At 42.2% G+C, this 23,012-nt stretch overlaps 1 protein-coding gene across 3 annotated transcripts in view; it reads left to right on the top strand.

Annotated features, from left to right (window-relative positions):
- CD101 (CD101 molecule) overlaps positions 1-11,775 on the top strand; it is a 34,694-nt gene extending 22,919 nt beyond the window's left edge. Inside the window, exons 8-10 of one of the 3 annotated variants that reach the window (XM_023222701.2) lie at positions 1,012-1,407; positions 9,088-9,339; positions 11,403-11,775. In XM_023222701.2, the coding sequence (XP_023078469.2) occupies positions 1,012-1,407; positions 9,088-9,329 (638 nt within the window). In that variant the 3' untranslated portion in view covers positions 9,330-9,339; positions 11,403-11,775. Of the gene's footprint in view, positions 1-1,011; positions 1,408-9,087; positions 9,363-11,402 lie in introns of all 3 variants that reach the window. The other 2 variants (XM_023222702.2, XM_023222700.3) reach the window with 2 other exon arrangements.
- The last annotated feature ends 11,237 nt before the right edge of the window (positions 11,776-23,012 follow it).

Genomic DNA, 23,012 nt, shown 5'->3' with positions numbered 1-23,012 from the left:
AAAAAAAAATTAAATAAATAAATAAATAAATAAATAAATAAATAAATGTGTTTGTAGTAGAATTATAGTAATGCATGCTATAATTTCTTTATTTTGTTTGTAACTACTTTAGCCTTCATTCTAAATCCTCACCTGCTGGTTAGCAAGGGGGAAAAAGGTAAATGTCAAAATCTGTTTAAAACTTAGTCTAATCCAATCATCTAAATAGTTCCCTTGGATGGCTTTCTAACACTTGCATCAAATGTTCAGTCTCTCAGATGGCCTCCTCTCTTTCTGCATCTACACCCAGATAATATCTGGGTAGATGGGAGGAGAGTAATTTGCTAAGAATGAGGGGTCCTGGTGGAATACATGGCTTGAGGGAGCTGCTAAAAGTTGTGAATGACCACTTTGGGAAGTAGAGGAGGAGTGAATCAAGGATAAATAAAAGCAGCAGGCAGAGGGCCCTGCAGAAGCTGTGTGGTTTTCAATGGCAGGGTCCAGCAGGCAAGCAGTTGGGCTAAAGAAGGAAAGAGACTGGTTTCATTCCTAGCAGAGAATGTTCTGGCAAATGTGAGAGAAAAATAGGGACCAAGGACAAGGATTAAAATGAATGCGGCCGGGCGCCGTGGCTCACGCCTATAATCCCAACACTTTGGGAGGCTGAGGTGGGCAGATCACTTGAAGCCAGGAGTTAAAGAGCAACCTGGCCAACATGGTGAAACCCCGTCTCTACTAAAAATACAAAAATCAGCTAGGCATGGTGGCACATGCCTGTAATCCCAGCTACTTGGGAGGCTGAGGCAGAAGAATTGCTTGAAACCAGGAGGCAGTGGTTGCAGTGAGCCGAGATCGTGTCTCTGCACCCCAGCCTGGGTGACAGAGCAAGACTTTGTCTCAAAAAATAAAACTAAAATAAATGCACTGATGTCTAAAGAATGTAAGAGCTTCCCAGTGAGAACTAGATTTTTCAGAGGTAGTATCCAATCTGAACATCTGCATTCTCTAATTTACTGCCATTTTATTGTCTAGGAAGTGAGGTACGTGTCTCCAAAGTGTACTGGACCGAAAATGTGACCGAGCACAGAGAGGTGGCCATCCACTGCAGCCTGGAGAGTGTAGGCAGCCCAGCCGCTCTGTACTCTGTGATGTGGTACTGGAACAGAGAAAACTCTGGAAGTAAAATGCTGGTGCACTTGCAACATGATGGCTTGCTGGAATATGGGGAAGAGGGGCTTAGGAGGCACCTGCACTGTTACCGTTCATCCCCTACAGACTTTGTCCTGAAGCTTCATCAGGTGGAGATGGAAGATGCAGGAATGTACTGGTGTAGGGTGGCAGAATGGCAGCTCCATGGACACCCAAGCAAGTGGATTAATCAAGCATCCGATGAGTCACAGCGGATGGTGCTCACGGTGCTGCCTTCAGGTAACTGGTGGTTTATCTACCGTGAGCTCATGGTCAGGAGGATACACGGCTCTCCTCTTATGCTCTCCCTCTCACCTATCTTTTGCTCCTTCTTCAGACTGAAGACAATTTTCAGGTTCCTTAAAGAAGATGACTTTGCTCTCTCTCTCAATAGTAACTCATTTGAACAAACAAGGTCCACATGAGGTTTTGGCACAGACGCTTAAGTATCAGGAGCATCTGACAGGTCCATGTCTTTCTGCTGGGGTTCAAGGAGAAGGTGGGAGGTGAGCAATAAGCTAAGCTTACTGAGGGAAAGGGCCATTGGAGAAGTAGAGGTGTGGTCTTGGTGCCAGACACCACGAAGCATAAAGGGAAAATCATCAATAAAGGTAACAATCCTGAGACACCAGCTAGCTTTAGTGACACTCCTTGGGAAGGATAGACTGCTGCTGAGAACATATGGGAACATCTAAGATGTAGGGATATAGGTGCATCCCAGCCCAGCAGGGCTTCCGGAGGGGAAGGTGAGGCTATCCAATTTGTTCCTTGAAGGGGTCCATCATTGTTTTTCCGTGTTCATTCTTCAGCAAAGTTTTCTCCTGAGTGCCAGGCAGAAATGTCTTTTCTATCAGCCTTTTTTTTTCTTTCCAACAATTACAGGAAGTCCCATACTCCTGAGCACATTCCGTACATGTTTTCCCAGTGGAATTCATAGACTCTGTAGAATCGGCAGTTTTTGCAGTAGAATAAATAGATAAGAATCGTAAAAAGTACACAGTCTGATGGAAAGCATGTCTTCTCTGAGGCAGATGGGATCCTTCACAGCATACATATTGTTAATCTTTGTGAGATCCTTGTAAAACAGGTATATGGTTTTTAAAAGATAAACCTGGAAAGAAAACATTAAAAATTAAGTGGCCTTTGTATTCTTCAGAAAGCCTTTGTCATGACAAACTGAGGGTTTTGAGGGTAATGAATGTTGAGGATTTCCAAGGAAATCCCTGTAATGTAGCATCAGGGCTCAGAGCTCTACCTGGCTGTTCCTTTCTGGTAGTCAGGGAGGCAGTGTGGGTGATAAAAAAAATCCCAGGGGCTGGAATCAGACCAGCCTAGGCTGAAATCACAGCTCTACTACCAATACCAGCTGTGAAATCATACTCTGGTTACTTGCTGTGAGCCTCAGCTTTCTATAAAATGAAGATCATAATATAAATATATATGAAGTATCCAGTACAGTGCCTGGCACATGGTCAGTACTCAGCAAATGTAATCTCCTTCTCCCCTTATGCCTCCAAACATGCGGCACATACATATACACACAGGTATACACACACCTATGTGTGTACATCTATGTGACAAAATAATGGCACTTGTTTAATAAATAACTGTATGAGGTTCTGAGGGCACAAAAGTGTATATACAGAGTCTGTTCCCACAGAGCTTAGAGTCCAGTGGGAGAAATCAAGTCCAACATAATAGGTGTCTTCAAAGAGGTATTTCCCGTAGACTATGGGAACAACAGAGGCAGGGCTGGGGTGAAGGGCTAGGTAGGGAGGTGATCTGGGAAGGTTCCCCAGAGTCTGAGGCTCATGAAAAGGAAGAAACTTATTTTAGGAAAATGAAAGAGTATGCAAGATGATAATAAGATGTAAAATTTCATGTTATATTCGGGGAACTCCTGGTCACTGAGAATGGCAGGAACTGCAGTCTCTATGGCAAGAGATGAGACCAGTGAGGTGGAGAAGGTACAGATAGATCCCAAATGTGTCTAGAGTATGAAGCTAAGAAGGAAGAACTTTATCATGACAGTGAGGGAGTGTCATTAAAAAAGTTTAAGCAGGGGAGTGACATGATCAGGTTTTCCTTTTAGAAAGTTCCCACATTAAAATGAATTGGAGGCTGGGCACGGTGGCTCATGCATGTAATCCCAGCACTTTGGGAGGCCGAGGCGGGCGGATCACCTGATATTGGGAGTTTGAGACCAGCCTAACCAACAGGGAGAAACCCCGTTTGTACTAAAAATACAAAAAATTAGCCGGGCGTGGTGGTGCATGCCTGTAATCCCAGCTACTCGGGAGGCTGAGGCAGAAGGATCGCTTGAACCCAGGAGGGGAAGGTTGCGGTGAGCCGAGATCATGCCATTGCACTCCAGCCTGGGCAACAAGAGTGAAACTCTGTCTGAAAGAAAGAAAGGAAGAAAGGAAGAAAGGAAAGAAAGAAAGGACTGGAGGGGAGGCCAACAGTGCAGGGAGAAGTATATGAAATGTTGGAAACCCAGTTGGGAAAAGGTGAAAGCCTGAGCTAAGGCAGTACCCATGATGACTAAGAAAAGAACAGGCATTAGGTATTAGGAGATGTCAGCTTCAGGATTTAGAGGCTGATTCATTGTATATAGAGGGCAAATGAGCAGAAAGAGAGAATTAAGGATTAACATTTGGATTCTAGGTTAGATGGATAGTAGGGTCATTTACCAAGCAAGGTAATATATGACAGGGGTTTGGAGGGGAAGATTAATTCAGTTTTGAATAAGCTGGGCTGGAATTGAGTTCAGAGTACCTGTGAGTTATTGATAAAGATCTGTCCAATAGACATTAAGACTTCCAAATGGGATCTGCACCAGAGTTGTAGATTAGAAGTCATCCATTGGTAGCCAATAATGATGCCCAAGGGTGGAACTCTGGGATAAACTACCATTTCTCAGGGAGTGGAGAGCCTGTGAAGGAGACTGATAGGAGTGATAGGTTGCTGGGAAGAGAATCAGGATTTGGTGTTACCACAGACACGAAAGGCAGAGAGGGTATCAAGAGGGTGAGGAGAGTTGACAGACTCAGCTCTTGCAAAGAGGTTGATTAAGATAACAGTGGGAAAGTATCCATTGGATTTGACATTGTGGGACAATTACAGAAAAGTAATCAGGGAAGTCAGACTGCAGCAAGTTGAGGAGGGGAGAGTGGGCCTGTTAATGCAGATTGTGCTTTCAAGAGCTTTGATGTCAAGGGGAAGAGAGAAGAAAATAAAATGGCAAAAGTTATCCAGAAAAAGTGAAAGTGTTTTAGTTTTGCTTTTTTTCTGTTTTGGTTTGAAGATGGTACGGATTTGAGCACATTTATGTTTTAGAGGGGAGAAAGCCAGCAGAAAGAAAGAGAGAAAGAGAGATAGAAAGGAAGGAAAGGAAGGATTAATAGAAGAGTAGATAAGACTGACAGTCCAACATCTCACCATGCATGCGCCATCTCCTTTCTGGAATGCTCCTCCATGCCATCTTTCCCTGGTCAACACTCTCACCCAGCAACTTAACTGCCACTGCCTCAGAGACTTCCCTTATTCTTTTAGCCCTCACACCTGCAGTTACCTGTTTAACATCTGTCACACTGCTAGACTATACTACAGGCAAAGATGATGAGTGTCTCATTTGTAGCACTAGCACAGTGCCTGGCACATAGGGGATGCTCAAATGTTTACTGAATCACTGTGTAATTGCACTCCTAGTGAGTACCAGGTCTATGTGTTATCAAGATCCAGTTCAAATATAATATGCTACTTATGGTCACTTACCAGATGATTTTCCATGCTCTCTCTCTGGCTATCCCAGCTTGGGCTGGGTTTAGGGCCACGCAATAGGACTGTAGAGCGTGTGGCTCAAGTGAAGGCAGGAACATTAAGAGACATTTTTTCGGAGAATGGACCTTGCCTTTTCTTCTCTATCTTATTTCCTTACCAATGACTAAGCCATGGCAGGGACAACAGCTGCCTCAGTCTTTTTACCTTACCCTTAGGCCCTAGACATAAATGTCTTATTCTAGAGAATTGTCTGTGATTAACTGATAGGCCAGGCTATAAGGCTTCCTGGGAACTGAATTATTTGTAGTGGTGTGGTACTTGTTACTATTTCCGAGCTTTTATTAGGGTAAGAGTCTATTTAGAAAGTAGAGCCTTGGGCCAGATGTGATGGCTCCCATCTGTAATCCCAGCACTTTGGGAGGCCGAGGCGGGAGTATTACTTGAGCCCAGGAGTTTAAGACCCCTGTCTCTACAAAAAATTTAAATATTAGACACATGGTTGATGCACGCCTGTAGTCCTTGCTACTCAAAAGCCTGAGATGGGAGGATTGCTTGAGTTTGGAGGTCAAGGCTGCAGTAAGCCATGATCATGCCACTTCACTCTAGTCTGGATGACAGAGCAAGACACTGTCAAAAACAACAACAACAACAACAACAACAACAACGAGAGAGAGAAAGAAAGAGAAAGAAAAAGAAAGCAAGAAAGAAAGGAAAGAAAGAAAGAAAGAAAGAAAGAAAGAAAGAAAGAAAGAAAGAAAGAGAGAAAGGAGAGAAGGAGAAGGGAAGGGAAGGAAGTGGATTCTTGAAGGAGCTGTCTGTCTCTATCACATGGAAGTTTTTGGAGATGCCAGGCTACTTACCTGTACTTCCCAGTGCCTCCAGCAAGGCCTGGCACATGGCATTCAACAAATGCTTAATGAAAGAATGAGCAGGCAAATCTTCAGTTGGGTTGAAAGAGGATGCTGTCAGTGATTCACTTATTCTGGGATGCACTTGTTATCAGGTTACCTTACCCTACTTTTATTTCTTGGCAAGAGCCAACTCCCACATGGCTGCATGTTTGGGGTTGGGTAGTGGGTAAGAGTTGGCAGCCCCCTCTTTATCTCACACCTCTTTTCTTCTGAAGTCAGTGTCTCTGAGGAAATATCAAAAAGGAATGCTCCTTTTGCTGTGCTTGGCTGTGGGTGGAAGCACATTCTAAACTAAGCCTCATGATGAAGTGCTCTCATTACATTTTTGGCTTTGTTTTGAAGGCCTTGTACTTTGAGCATTGGCCACTTACTCAGATTGATTCAAAATGCCAAACCTTAATGGTTTGAATGTCACTAACTCTAATCCAGATATGGGTGAGAGGCAGATGGTGGGAAATGGTGAATGTGGGATCCAGAGCAAACACTGCGCTCCCAGGAGAGGTGATTTAGCAGCACAGGCGGTAACAGTTGCTAGCTGTTGGCTACTTCAGCATGGTAAGGGGCACACCTTGCCATCCTTTGATGGTAGATTGCGCTAAGCTGAGCAGCCTCATCCCCACCAGGATAGTCAAGCCCTCTGGCTGTTCCTTCATGCTGAAAAGCAGAGTAGTAGATTTATTTCCACCTCCTGTGTAGTGGCGGCCCCATCTCGCCATCATTACCCCACCATTCTAGCAACTATAATACCTGGTGCTGTGGACTTTCACCTCACAATTCTCTGCCTCCCATGAGTAGAAAAGGAAGCCAGAGCCCCTGGATCCACTTCAGTCTTTGCTGAATGTCACCCAGGTTTGAGGACAGGGGGACCAGAGATCTAAGGGAGAGAGAGCCTGTGGAGGAAGATGGCCAAGCCTGGGGTCCCTATGTGAGGGATCTGTAGGCTCCAGCCCTGTTCTCTCTCTGTTCTCTTGGGAGAAGGTTTCCTGTGATTTTCTTAGCTTTCTCAGTAGCATTTTAGATAATAGTTATCGCTTGCTGACTCCACAAATGCTTTAGGCACTTCATTAGATATTAGATGCTTTATTATAGATGATCTCATCACAACTGTAGAAATTGTTATCCCTATTTGGTTGATGAGGAAACTAATGATTAAGAGAGGATAAGTAACTTGTCCAATGTCAATAACAGCACATTGAAGACTGAGGATTTGAACTCAGCTCTCTTTGAAACAGAGTAGGTGCTCATTCATTACTCTGCACAAATGCCCACAGCCAGTGCTTATGATACCTGGACTCCGTGGCTCCATTCACTTGCATCATTGCAGTCTATGCTTCCTTCTCTCCGTGGGCCTTCAGATGTACTCAGATAAGACCGGGGGAGAATAACTGTAGTCAAGCAGGGTCATTGGAAGAGGGGTCAGATAGGATGTGGAGCAGAGGGATGGTAAAGAATTCAAAACCTAACTTTATCATAGCTCACCAATTCAAAAAACAAAACCAAATTTAGGATGAAGGATACAAATGAGATCAGAGAAAATCCAGGCCACGAACCTCTGCAGCTCTTTGCCAGCCTCATTCAGAGCTGCCAGCCGAATGTTCAGTGATGGTCTGTACTTTGTGTAGCACGATGGCAGCCATCCCTGGGTTCCCATGTGTGGAATGTGCTCGTGCAATTGATTCATTCATCAGGCTCCATTGAGACCCTGTGAACAAAGAGTTGAGGAAGATAAAAGACACACAAGACACAGGCCCTACCCTCAAGGAGCTCACAGTGCAGGAGGTGAGCGAATGTCTAGATTCATTCTTGACTTCCATCAAAGAGATGTTCTTCAACATGTAAGATTCATCGGCAATGCCAAAAATGGAATTCGTGAAGCAGAAGGTTGGTCAAGATGACCTCTAAACCTCTTTTCATCTCTAAGCATCTATAATCCCATGAATCCTGTAGCTTAACCTTTGAAGAAGAAATTGCTTATGTCATTACAATTTTCCAGTAAAAGCACAGCTACTGTTAGCATTGAATATTTCAGAACAGCCCTGATTTCAGATATCAAGTCATAAATAAATGTAATTGGAAGACTACATTTAGTAATAGGTCTCTTTCAGTATGTGTCTTTCTGCTTCAATAGACTGTTCCCTGAAACCTGTGGTGTTTGCAGTCCTCTGGGCCTTTGCTTCCCTGGCTGTGTGGCCAGGAGCCACTCAGGGCTGCTTGTGTGTGCTCCGTGCGTGTGTCTGCTGCTAGTGCTTCCCGGCGGACTGCAGCTGTGGGATGATCATATGCTTCAGCATGCCTTTATATAGTATCTTTTGCCCATGTGGTTGCAGTCAATCCAGTTTAATTCAGATCAGCAAAAGTTACTGAGCACATGTGCTAGGCACTGTAGGGGATGTAGAAACAAATGGCACTATCAGACATACTGAAGTAACTATAATGAACAAAGGAGACGAGTAAAAGGGAACTAAAGAAGCCTAAACAAAGGACTAAGCGAGAATGGGATGGAAGAGAAGAACTGTGCCTGCAGCAAGGTAGGAAGAGCTGGGAGAGTGGGAAGTGTGATTGAGCTAGCCCAGAAGGACCTAGAGGCTCAGATGCATGGAGCATGTCAGGTGGTGGCCACAGCCAGAGCAACAGAGGAAAGGAGTGGAAGGGAGGAGGCCAGGGAAGGGGGAGACCCACGGGGAGGGCCAGGCTTGGGTCAGTGGGGTAAGGGGCTCCTCATCGTGGGTGCGATTGTTTTATAAGGGCAGTGCAGAGTGCAGGGCAGAGTGTGTGTATGTGTGTACGTGTGTGCGAGAAAGAGTGTGTGCCTGTGTGTTGGAGAAGCAGCAGTGGGAATAACTCAAGTTAAAAATTCAGGACTGGCAACACTGTTGAGAACAAGGGTTGAATTATAGATATCTTTTCTGAGGAAAGAACATTAAAGGAGAGGTTTTCTTTTTTGTTTTGTTTTTCATTTTGGCTGTTAGTTTTAAGTAGGTCATTGGAACCTCCGGTGGTTGGAAATTGCAGGGCAAGGGGGTGTTGCATTAGAAGAGCCCGTTCCAGCAGCTCTCTTCCCCCGGTGCTCAGACCTGTGCTCCTCATGATTTCAGGGGCACACTGCTATTTGGCCCCATTATTTTTACATATACTTGCCTGTGACAATAAATCCCAGGAGTGTTTGTAATTGATTAGTACAAATAAGTTGGAGATGAATTACTCTCTGTTTCTCCCTTCGTTGCAGAGCCCACACTTCCTTCCAGGATCTGCTCCTCGGCCCCTTTACTCTATTTCCTGTTCATCTGCCCTTTCGTCCTGCTCCTGCTTCTGCTCATCTCCCTCCTCTGCTTATACTGGAAGGCCAGGAAGTTGTCAACACTGCGTTCCAATACACGGAAAGAAAAGGCTCTCTGGGTGGACTTGAAACAGGCTGGAGGTGTGACCGCAAATAGGAGGCAAGACGAGGAGGAAGATGAAGGCAACTGAATCCCAAGAGGTACCTGCAGCCAGTAAGGAAAGGTGGGGTTTTTTTTAATTGGGCTAACCGGGGGTAAATGAATCTTGGTTCTGTCCTAAATGATGTCTGCGGCCTTGGGCAAGTTACTTAGGAATCAGAGGGAGCATTCGCTGAGTGCTTATTGGTTCTACGCAATGTTAGGTGTTCCTTTGTGTCTTACCTCATCCACCTCTTGTATCTTGTATCCCCCAGCTTGGAACCAGATAGCATCCTTACCCTGCATCTCTTGAAGGTTCAGGTCCCTGGGATGCAAGGAGATAAGAGGCTCCCTCACACAGCCTCTGGAGGGCTAAATGAGATCCTACAGCTGTGCCCTGGTGGGGCTTCTCTCTCCTTCTTGTGTCAGTTGTCACACCTGCTCTAGGTAATCACTTTCCTCCAGATGAGAGGTGTAGGAAGGAGCCTGATGCCAGCAAGGCAAAAGGAACTGGGAACATGCTCTTTGTTTACCCAAAATCTGTCCCCCCAACAAGAATGTAACTTCCTTCAAGGCAGAAATCCAATTTTCTTCTCCCAGCCCACCTACAAAGGCCCACTCAAGAGCAAGCTCTGCATAATAGGTGCTTAATTAATATAGGTTATTTGACAAAATGATAAAACATTTGTAATCTGAGTTTGGGTTTTTTTTTTGTTTATTGTTTGATAAGACTTTTTATTAAATCATTGCTGAGCAAAAGCTTTTTAAAAACTCATGTAACAGTACTCCAGTCAGCCCCCCAAGGCCTCGTACCCCTGCTTCCCCCCACACCTCCGTACCCCCACCAAAAGGTCCATCCGGCTCCTGCTGCTCAGCCAGTGCCTTCTTTTCTTTGACCTGACGGCACTGGGCGGTAGGGAAGGTATTGTTTGGAGGAGCGGGGTCGACAGTGCCACCATTCCCTCATACTCCTGCAGGGCTGGGGTTTAGGGGCAGCAGTAGGTCAAGTCTGATTCCTCAAGTTCTCCTATTCTCAGTTGCAAAAAGCAGGCGGTGGGGGTGGGGTGTAACAGCTTAAAGCTTTCAACAGCTGTCCCCACTGGGCCTGCAGTCCCCTCATCTTTGCTTCAAAAGCTGCTCAGGCCCTGTTGTAGCCAGAATTGGAAATCAATCAGTGCCACCTAACAGACTTGAGAAAACACATCTATTTATTATCTATGTGACCAACCGAGTTGCTTTAACACTCGTTAATTTGCATTTCCAAGGAGAGCAATTTAGTTTTAATTATTTGATCAGGCACACACGTCCTCTCCAAACATAATTAGTTCCTTCGTAAGGGGATTATTGGTGGCTATGAGCACTTCTACTGTGGACCTACTAGTTCCTTAAACTCATGTCCCTTCATAGCCTGATTTAAAATACTCCAAATCCTTCCTTAAACATGTCAGCACATTTGTTTCTTGTCACCTAGGTAAGGAAGCATATTTTTACAAACAACAAAGCTGAAAGGAAGACTTTTTTTTTTTTTTTTTTTTTTTTGAGACAGAGTCTCGCTCTATCGCCCAGGCTGGAGTGGAATGGCCCGATCTCGGCTCACTGCAAGCTCCCCGTCCTGGGTTCACGCCATTCTCCTGCCTCAGCCTCCCCAGTCTGTCCACCACCATGCCCGGTTAATTTTTTTTTTTTTTTTTTGTATTTTTAGTAGAGAAGGGGTTTCATTGTGTTAGCCAGGATGATCTCGATCTCCTGACCTCGTGATCTGCCCGCCTCGGCCTCCCAAAGTGCTGGGATTACAGGCGTGAGCCACCGTGCCCAGCCGAGACTTCTTAGAAAGTGTGATGACCCTCTGCCGCTATTTTTTAGAAACCTGTATTTTAATTCAAAGGGAAAGAGTGCAGAAGCGAGCCTGGGCCGAGACTCTTGGATGGACTCTGCCGTAGCCCTCTGTGGGAGCACTCTTCCCCCCATCCCTCCTCTCTCCTCACATGGACACCTCCTTCAGCTCAAACACCTCTTCCCCTTTGAATCCAGCACAGACATAGCACAGAGGAGATGTAAGCAGACAGGGAGAGTCTCCTGGGAATGTAGACATTTAACCAACTTGAGCAATCGGCTTGTTTTACAGCTTCCTGCCTCGCTGCCTGTTTCTTCCCAAGCCCCACGTGGAATGTGGTGACCTAGTCAGCTGGAACCAGCTCCTGAAAGACCCTGGCAACTTCTAGATGAACCCGAGTGAACTTTCCTCATGACCATCCTGAAGTCACTACCCCGGGAGGAGCTACAGCTTCATGACCATAACATGTGACCTATGCGCTGGCAGCATGACTCACTGAGGCTGCGCCACTGGGACCCCTCCCTACATGCACTGATGCACTCTCTCCCCTCTCCACCACCCCATGAAACCCTCCTGTCACTTTCCTTCAGAGACACCGCTTTGGAGAATATTTCCAGCGCTCTCCTTGCTTGTGACAAGTGAAACAAACTCCTTTTGATCAAAACTCATGTTCTTGTGGAGTCATTTGTTACCCACCAGGCAAACAAACCCCGGTTTTTTTCAGGGAACAGAGACCCTCAGATATGAAACTGTTCTGGCCAGAGCAGAGCATGGGGAAGTATGAGTTCCCAGGGGGTACCTGCTGCATGTCAGGCCCTGTGCTAGGAGCAAGGGGTCCTGTGGTGACTCAGACACAGTCCCATCCCCCTGGGATGCTCACCTTGTTTGTCCTGGATGCTCTGCTTTCATGAATGGGACTTAGAGCACCTTCGATAGTCTAACCAGCTACACGGCACGGTTTGTCCCATCTAAAACCCTCCAAAACTAAAACACCCCCACAGTATTTTCTTCCTTTTAACCTTACAGAATAAAATTTGCCCTGATCCATTTCGGCAGACATTTTATGCCTCTTCTCTCTCCAATTACATACTTGTTGACTTTTGGTTTTTGAAACTTACTGGAGAGCTTTACTTTTACTCATTGATTTCAGCTTTTCCATTTCATGCCACCACCTGGTTTTACTTCCGGCTTTTTGTATTATAAATCCTCCTTGGCAAAAGGACAAGCCTCTGTCTCAGTTGACCAGCCAGGACCTATGGGCCAAATGAAGCCCACCATCTGTTTGTTTTTTAAAATATAATATATTGGAATATGGTCACTCCCATTCGCTTACATACTGTCTGTGGCTGCTTTCACGATAAAAATGACAAAGTTGTGTAGTTGCCACAGAGACCATATGACCTACATTGCCTAAAATGTTTATTACCCGGCCCTTCACAGAAAACGTTTGCCAGCCCCTGCTGTCCTGTAATGTTCTGTGTCTCTTAGCCATGTATTATGTCCCTGGGAAACTGATTTGACCTCTTATATCTGAATCTCTTATATATCTGATTAATCTAATAAATAATCTTAGGCTTTCAGGATTGGCATCTAGTCCCAGCCATTCTGAAGTTCAACTCCGCTGTACCAGGCTCATACTATAGATGGGAAGCTTATCACCCCGCAGCATTTCACATCATCATACTGAGTACCTACTCTGTGCAAGATAAGCTGACACAGAGATGATTAAGGCATGGTTGCTCTGTTCATTATTTTTATTGTATTGAAATGTACAGAAAAAAACGATTTATGGCAGAAGATGAATACAATGGTATAAAGTCATGTGCCATAATTTCTTACAATTGTACAGGATTTTTTCATCATCTCAGAATTTTACAGCATCTCTATACAAAAGGAATTGTTATTCCTGTCCAACAGGTAAGGAATTAAAGCTCAGAGAGGTTGGGATTTATCCAGGATCACCCAGCTGTATGCAGAAGAGTAAAAGCTCAAATTTAGGTCTGCTGACAAGTCCTGGACTCTTTCCACAATAAACACTATGCTCAAATCCATCGCTGTGGGGGAAAATCTGGATATAATAATAGCCACCTTGAGTGGTTGTTATGGTGATCAAATCAGATAAATCAATGGAGATAAGTTTTAAAACCATATCAAGTCATAAATGAATGTCAGCATTAACCCAAGTTTTTCTAGGACTTAACCTATCCATGTGCACAAATAAAATATAATCAATAGTAATAATCCAAATTCTGCAGGCTTTTCCCCCAGGATATTTACACAGGGTCTTGACCGTCTACGGTGTCCTTTAGATATTTCTGGGGGATTCCCCAAAACTCTGGGAATTTTTTTGTAAAGAGATGAGGTCTCACTATATTGCTCAAGCTGGCATTGAGCTTCTGAGCTCAAGTAATCCTCCTGCAAGAGCCTTCAAGTAGCTGGGACTGCAAGTACACACCACCACGTCTGGCCCGGATTCTGTGAATTCATATGCGCTCACAAGCAAGTCCATTCCCATGTGGTTCCCTGCAGCTCTCTTGGTCTCTGCAGGCTCCCACTGCAGCTGGCGTGCTGGAGCACATGAGATGCCAAGCTGAGTGGTGTTCAGTGGTAAGCAATGAAAAGGGTCTCATTCTCTTCCTGTCTTTACATTACATTCTTCTGTAAGGATACAAATTCAAGATTGTTTGCACCTCTGTGTCTCTAAAGATTATCTTGTGAAAACTGTTCCATTAACATTTGCCCAGTATCTCCTTTCTCCATAGAGTCCAGACACCAGTAAGTCTGTGGCCAGGCTGGGAGAGACTTCATGCTATTCTCTCCATTTCCCATTCCCTGTTCCCAGCAGCCTCTGCACGAACCTCCTCATCACAGGTCCTCTTCTCCTCCAGCAGGAAGGTTATACAATTGTGCTGTTGGGGAGGCTCTACCACTTGGCAAACAGAGCCTGAGAAGTCTGCATTCCCTGTAGGCTCAGGTGGGACCTTCTGTTACACTGGCCATTAAGTTTTACTCCTAATAAAGTGCTACAGGCCTTTAGAAAACAGAGACAACGTCATAAAGATGTAAGTTGAATTGGGCTTTAAAAATAAGAAAATATTTTGACAGGAGAAGGGTTAAGTAGGGGTCTGGACAGAGGAAGCCCCATGAAAACTGCAGTGCACAGAATAGCTTTGGGGTTAAGTGTCAGATGTATGAAGGGAAGCAATGGTAGATAAATCTGGAAAGGTAGAGCAAAATTCTGGGGTTGGGGAAGGACAGAAGAACAAATCTTGAACACACATAATATCTTGAACTTCATGTGGTGGACAACAGTGAGCCAGTGAATGTAATGTAGTAGGGAAGGAGGATTGAAAAGCAACAGCATAGATGATAGGTGGGGTTGGAGTGAGGACGGCAGTGGTATGAAGGTGAGTCAGGGAAGCCAGCTGGAAAACTGTCTTCACTCTTAATTTGAGTAATGGCTATAACACCAATTTTGTGAGCATTTTGAGTATAGAAACAAATATCAGAAAGTCTCAAGTGTCTTATCAAGCTCACAGAGGTACCTCCTATATGTTTGTTAAACACAATGACACATTATGAGACTCTCCTTGTGTCTAATAAATGTTTGTTAACCTAGTTTCTATTAATAAGTGTAGAGATAACAGACAGTTCCATCCATTCATATTAACTGGCTTTCCATGTTTTAAATTTATTCACCTTTACATTTAATTTACTTGTTAGAAATTTGGAGTTTCTACCATATTGTCTCTTAATCCAAAAGCTCCTTCTGAACTGGCTCTGACTGCCAAATAGAGATGTTTTGAGTTGAAGCATAATTATCACATTAAACCATTTACCGAGACAAGAGACTCTATGGGATGAGGACAGTGATTAAGAAGTTTCTATGTTATAAATAACCAGCATAGGAAAATCCAAATTTATTACTCCTATAAGGTCACATTGGCAAGGGCACCGACAGGCTGTGTGCTTCCATTTTAAATTGGCTTTTCAATAATAGGATTCTTGGTGGACTTATCTCACCCTAGTCCCTTTCTGGGTACCTTGTGCTCCAGCCACACCAAATTACTTGCCAGCTAATTACTCCCCAGGTCTCTACCAAACATGCCCCTGATTTTGTATCTTTCATTTGGAAATTTTCTCCTTTTGTGTGATCCTGTTCACCCCACTCAATTGACTTCAATATGTGTTTATTGTTAAGTGTGTCCACATAAGATACCAGGGAAAAACAATACTGTTTGTTCTTTCATTTGCATCTTCTGGGCTGGGTCATGTTCATATAGAAAGTTGTGATGCAAACCAAGATCTCAGAAAGCTCCCTACCCCATCTCATGCCCTTTAGGAATTATAAGATTTTGAGCTCCCATAATCTTATCTTGGGTCCTGTCTCCCAAAACCACACTCTGTTGGGAGGCGTTTCTTGGTGGCCTGATGTGCATGCGTGGCACACAATTACATGAAAGAGAAAGTAATATGGAAGCTATCCTATGGCACTGGTGCAAGTTTAAAGCCTGCTACCTTTTGCCTTTTATTATTTACATAGGTACTTCTTCAGTGTGAGGGGTTTTCAACATTTTCCTCATGATAACAGTCATTATTGAGAGGCTCAGGCCAATAAAACAAATACATACTACGACAATAGCAATAAATGTTCTTTGATGACGCGCATATGTATATATGCAGTGAGTTTCTAATCAAAACACCTATCAGTAATAGTTACTTGGGTACAATAATACTATAGACCAGGGATCATAAACTTAGATGTTTCAGCATCTAAGGTAGGTAAATGAAGAGAAAGTATCGGTCTGGAGAAAATCCTTAGAGAGGGATGAAGATTAGAGCAATTGGAGCATGCATAGCTATTGAAAGGCACTTAAGTTCAACATAAGATATAAGACACTGTGCAAGGTAATCAAAACACTTTGAGGGGTGGAATTCTGTTCCTTGTAATCCCTGCATCACATCCTAAAGCCATCAATAAATGCTAAAACTCTGCCACCAAAATAGCATCTGAAGGTTATGCCTATATCTTAAAATTGTGAGTTATTGGCCTATGGTTTCTTCTAAAAGCTTCATTGTCTTACCATTTTAAAATAGGTCTAAAATACGTGTCAAATTGATTTTTATATATGGTAATTTTGCATAAAATATGAGGCAGAATTCTCATGCACTGCTGATGGGAATGTAAAATGGTACAGCTTCTATGGAAAACAGAATGGCAGTTCCTCAAAAATTAAAAATAGAATTACCATATGAGCCAGAAATTTCACTTCTGGGTATATACCCAGAATAATTGAAAGTAGGGGCATGAAGAGATATTTGTATACCCCTGTTCATAGCAGCATTATTCACAAAAGCCAAAGGTTGGTAGAAGAAACCCAGTGTGCATCAATGGATAAATGGATGGATAAACAAAATATGGCATATGAAAAATAATACAATATTAGTCATCTTTAATAAGAAAATAAATTCCAACACATGCTATTGACATGGATGAACCTTGAAGATATTATGCTAAGTGAATAAGCCAGTCACAAAAGGACAAATGCTATATGATTCCACTTATGTAAGGTACCTAAACCAGTCCAATTTATAGAGACGGAAACTAGAAGAGTTGTTGCTGGGCCTGAGGGAGGGGTGATAGGGAATGATTGTTCAATGAGTTATAGAGTTTTAATTTGGGAAGATGAAAAAACTTCTGGAGATGGATTGTGGTGATGGCTGCACAGCAATGTGATTGAACTTAATACACACTGAGATGAACACATAAAAATAGTTAAAATGGTAAATTTTATGTTACATATTTTACCACATTATAAAAGTGAGATAAAGATCACGGTTTATTTTGCTCCGTATGATTATCCCAATGTTCCAGTACCATATTTTTAAAAAGAGCATTCTTTTCCCACTGTAGTGGTATCCATAACATAAATTAGGTGAATGTTATGTTTTTATGTATTATTCAAGAAATCTTTGCCCATCCACAATAGTCTACAGTAATACATTAAATCACAACCAATCATGATTTAATAACGATTTACTACTGAGCATGATTTCTTACTACTGAGCATGATTTCTTATAGGGAATGCAAGGTTGGTTTAACATTTAAAATTTAGTCTATGTAAATCAGTACATTAACACTTGATCATCTCAACAGATCAATAAAAAAGTCTTGCTCTGTCACCTGTCACCCAGTCACCCAGGCTGGAGTGTAGTAGCATGATCTTGGCTCACTGCAACCTTCATCTCCTGGGTTCAAGGAAGGATTCTTGTGCCTTAGCCACTTGAGTAGCTTGGATTACAGGTGTGTGTCACCACACCTGGCTAACATCCATATTTTTAGTAGAGATGGGATTTTGCCATGTTGGCCAGGCTGGTCTCAAATTCGCAGCGTCAAGTGATCCCCTTTCTTGGCCTCCCAAAGTGTTGGGATTATAGGCATGAGCCACCACGCCCGGACTTAACACTTATTCTTAATAATATTTCTCAGTAAACTAGTAATAGAGGGGAACTTTCTAAAATTGATAAAGTATATCATACTTAATGGTGGAATATTAAATGCTTTCCCCCATAGTTAGGAATAAGATGATAACGTCAACTATCACTGTCTGTTGAATATTATACTGGAGGTCCTAGCCAATGCAAAAAAAAAAAACAAGACAAATAAATATAAGGTAAAAGGATTAGAACAGAAGTTAAACTCTTTATTTGCAGGTGACTTGATTATATTTGTAAAAAATCCAAAAGTGTCTCCAAACAAGGTTGCTGAATACATGATGAACATGTTGATCAAAAATGAGCAAAAATGCACTATATTTTTGTATATTAAAAATCAAAAATTGAAAAATTAATTTGAAAATTACATTTATAGCAGAAAATATCAAATGCATTGGAATAAATTTAACAAAAGATGTGCTAAAACTCTACATTGAAAACTAAAATACTTTGCTGAGATAAAGAAGACCTAACTAAATAAAGAGAGATTCCATTTTCATGGATTAGAAGGTTCAATATCATTAAGTTGTCAATTTTCTCCAAGTTGATCTATAGATTTGATGCAGTTGTTATCCATGGGGAGGGAGTGGCAATTTTGCTCCCAGAGGACATCTGGCAATTTATGGAGACATTTTGGCATGTCTTTACAACTTGGGAAGTGCTGCTGGCATCCAGTGAGTGAAGACTACTGAACATCCTACAATAAACGGCACAGCAGCTCTCCCCAACAACGAAGAATTGTCTGGCCCCAAATTTCAATAGTGTCAGGTTCAGAAACTGTGGTTTAATGGAATCATAATGCAAATCTCAAGCGTTTTTTTTTGGAATTGACAAGCTCATTTAGCATTAAATGGAAATACAAATTATCTAGAATCGACAAAACAGCATTTAAGAATCAAAACTTGGAGGAATTATATTCTCAGACTCCAGAACATTCTACAAACTATAATAATTAAGACCATGTGGAATAGGTGCACAAGTAAACAAGGAAACCTGAGAAGCAGAATAGAGTTTAGAAATACAGATACACATACACATTTCCATTAAAGGTGCTAGTATAGTGGGGAAAGGATGCTCTTTCTAATAAATGGTGCTAGAGTAATTGGATACTCATATGGGGGGAAAACAAACCTTGACATCTATCTCATGTTACAGGATAAGAGAAAAAAATAGAAACATTGGACATCATTAAAATTAAACTTTTTTTGTTCATTAAAAGACAATATTAAGAAAGTGATGGCAGGACATGGTGGCTCATGCTTGTAATCTCAGCACTGTGGGAGGCTAAGGTGGGAGGATCACTTGAGCCCAGCAGTTCAAGACAAGCCTGGGTAACATAGTGAGACTTCTTTCCTACCAAAAAAAAGTTAAAAAAAATTTAAAAACCAGACTTGGTGGTGTGTTCCAGCAGTCCAGCTACTTGGGAGGCTGATATGGGAGGATTGCTTGAGCCCAGAAGGTAGAGGCTGCAGTGAGCTATCACCACACCACTGCACTCCAGTATGGGTGACAGAGAGAGACTCTGTCTCCAAAAATAGCAATTACATCACAGACTGGGAGAATTATATTCATAAAACATATCTGACAAAGGCTTATGTCCAGAATATATACCAAACTTTTATAAATCAATTTTAAAAGAGGAGAAGCACAGAACTCAATTTAAAAATGGCCAAAAGATTGAAATATGGTTTGAAAAAGAAAGAAAAAAGACTTGAACGTGGATCTCAGAATGGCCAATAAGCATACTGTTAGTTCAGCTGCTTTGAGAAGCACATGCCAAGATTACACATGAAAGGGATCTACTGGGGGCAATGCCAGTGAAGAAGAAAGCGGGTGGAGCAGAAGAGGGAAAGAGCCCTTGTCTGTCCTGAAGTCGGACTTCTGTGAAAGGAAACAGGGAAGGAAGGATTATATAAGAAAAGCTTCAGATTGCACAGCAGTTCTGAGATAATCTGGGTCAAGCTGAGAAGGAGTCTCTGAGCAAAGCTTGCTTATTGAAGAAGTACTCCATGGGGCAGACACTGCCCAGCTCTAGTAGCTCTGCCATGCTTAGTCCTTGGCAGGGATCAGCTCAGGGGAAGTGTGGCCTTAGCATAAACATTTGAAGATCTGGATGCTGGAGGCTGTCAACTAGCTATGGTCTTTGCAGCAGGCTCCCTTTAAAGGAGATATGAGTGGTACAGCTCCTCAGCCACAGCATATGAAAGATGTTCAATGTCATTACTCATGAGAAAAATGCAAATTAAAAGTGAGATAACTTTATTCATATACCAGGATAGAAAATATAAAAGACTGACAATATCAAACAATGGTAAGAATTTGGAGCAACTAGAAATAGAGTGCATTGCAGGTGGGAGGGTAAATATATTCAACTATTTTGTAAAATAGTTTGGTAGTTTCTAATAAAGCTAAACATATACCTACTTTACAACCTACAATTCCACTACTAGCATTTTCCCAAGAAATATAAATGCTTATGTCTACCAAATGACATATACAAGAACATTCATAGCTTTATTCATCATTCCTAAGAACTAGAAACAATCCCCTTGTTTATCGATAGGTGAACGAATAAATTATAGTTTCTACATATCACAGAATACTACACAGTAATAAAAATGAACTACTGACATACATGACAGCATGAATGAATCTCACAGCATTTCTTTCTTTTTTTTCATTTTGTAGCTCTTTATTTCCAGTGTTCTGAAGTTGTACAATCATGTGCCATAATGTGGTCTATTTTTATCCACCCAAGTGTCCTGAGCAGTTGACTGCTTCTTTCTAGGTACCCAGGCCCTTCAATTCTGCAGAATTTTCATGTACTATATCCACGGTAATTTCTTAGGAGATATATATATATATTGTTTGTTTGTTTGTTTGTTTTCAAGTTCATATTCTTTTCTTTTTTTTTTTAATTATTATTATACTTTAAGTTCTAGGCTACATGTGCATAATGTGCAGGTTTGTTACATATGTATACTTGTGCCATGTTGGTGTGCTGCACCCATCAACTCATCAGCACCCATCAACTCGTCATTTACATCAGGTATAACTCCCAATGCAATCCCTCCCCCCTCCCCCCTCCCCATGATAGGCCCCGGTGTGTGATGTTCCCCTTCCCAAGTCCAAGTGATCTCATTGTTCAGCTCCCACCTATGAGTGAGAACATGCGGCGTTTGGTTTTCTGTTCTTGCAATAGTTTGCTGAGAATGATGGTTTCCAGCCTCACAGCACTCATAGCATTTCTTGAGTGAAAGAAGACAGACACAAAAAGTACAAAATTCAAGAACCAGCAAAACTAATCTATGGTGACAGAGGTCAGAATAAGGATTTTCACTGACAAGCAAGTATTAACGGAGAAGTGGCACGAAGGAACCTTCTGGGATAACTGAACTGTTCTCTTTTTTGATCTAGGTTGTGGTTTCATGGGTGTATACCTATGTAAAAATTCATTGAGCTGTCTTTTTAAGATTTGAGTATTTTTTGTATGCAAATAACTCAATAACATATAACTTGTTAATAATACATAACTTATTATATGTAAATAATTTAAACCTGAGGATTTTTTAAAGCATTTTTCTTTCAAAAAGTAGTTGAGAACCAAACAGATGACCAATATAGAAGGAGGAGTTTTAATATAGACGGAAAATTGTAAGATTTATGTATTCAACAAGCATTTCTCTGGTACTTAGTATGTGCCAAAACACACGTCAGGAGGTAGGCAGGCAGAAATGACTGACATTGTTTCTTCCTTCAACAAAGAAAGGAGAAAGGAGTTAAGGTTTACTTTATTGAGCAGCCATCATGTGTTATAAGGATTGAATCCTTACGACAATATTGTCAAGAAGCCAAGATTAAACCATTGTATTCATCAGGGTTCTCCAGAGAAACAGAAACAATAGAATATTGTTAGGCTATGTATAGATATATAAGAGGAGATTTATTCTGGGAATTGTCTCACACAATTATGGAGGCCAAGAAGCCCCACGATATGCCATCTGCATGCTGGAGAACCAAGACAGCTGGTGGTGTAATTCAGTCTGTTTGAAGGCCTGAGAACCAGGCGAGTTGATGATGTAACTCCCAGTCTGAGGCAGAAAGCCTGAGAACTGAGTGGGGAGGGGATATAAGTCCTGGAGCCTGAAGGCCCAAGAGCAAGGCGCTCCAAAGGCAGCAGAAGGAAAATGGATGTCCCAGATCAAGAGCAGAGAGAGAATTTGCCCTTTGCCCAAACAAAGAATTGCCCTGTCTTTTTATTCTATTTAGGCCCCCAACAAACTGGAGGATGTCCTCTCCACATTGGTGAGGTATCCTCACTGATATATCCAAAAATAATATTTTACCAGCTATCTGGGCATTCCCTAGCCCAGTCAAATAGACACATAAAATTAGCCATCATAACCATAAATCAGGAAAAAGCAGTTAAATATCATGATCATTAAGTGGCATTGAAGATCATGATCATCAAGCCCGGATGCTATGATTCCAAAAGCAATGATCTTTCTATCACAGTAGACTCCTCAAGTCATAAAGATTCTACCATTTCATTATGGGCAAAGATCTGTAAACATAAGGTCATGAGAGGACCACTGGGACAGAAAACAATATTAGGTGCTTGTGTTGTCACAGAGTCTCTAAGTGCTAGCATGTTCTGAAAGGGGGGGATACATTTGGACTTGGGGAGCAGGGACCCCTTTGCACTCTTTGCTCTGGTTCCGACAGATTTCCATTCAGCCCAACACATGTTGACTGAGTGACCACTCTGTGCTGCCTTCTGATGCTGTTCAAATAGACACATAAGAGCATGTTTTGTTATGGTCTCCCCTGACTGAAGGCAGATGCTACAAGTTCTTAAGTCTGTCTTTAGGGAATCTTTGTATTGTTTAATGGTCTGTCTGACAGCAGCTATTTGTACCACTCTGCTGGCAGCAGGAAAATGAGGGTTCTTCTGTTCTTAATGCCCAAGATGTGACCAGCCCAATAAAAGGGTGCTGATGTCAGAAGGGCCTGTATTCTCTAAGCATGGGCCAAATACCTTCTAGCCCTAAAATTGACAGATGGGGCTGCTGGTGCGGAAAAAAAAAAAAAACAGAACAGAACAGAACAAAACAAACAAACAGAAAACATTGAAGCAAAACATTGAGTGGTGTTACAGGAGTCTAAAGTAACTGGGCTTTGCTTCAATATCAAATAAAGGTTACTGGCTCAGCCCAACATTAGCTCCTAACACACATAGGTGTCCAAATATTTTCCTGAAGTTCTTTTATTGATTCAGGAAAGGCATTGTTAGGATTAAATGTGGATCATTCAAATGCAGTAAACCAGTAGATTTTCCACCTGGCAACAGAAGGCTCAATGGCAACTCCGGATTTAATAGTAGTCTTTCCATACAAAAGAAACAG

Source organism: Piliocolobus tephrosceles, chromosome 1, assembly GCF_002776525.5.
Source record: "Piliocolobus tephrosceles isolate RC106 chromosome 1, ASM277652v3, whole genome shotgun sequence".
In the NCBI taxonomy this organism is placed as follows: Eukaryota; Metazoa; Chordata; class Mammalia; order Primates; family Cercopithecidae; genus Piliocolobus; species Piliocolobus tephrosceles.
This window is presented reverse-complemented; position numbering and strand designations above follow the sequence as displayed.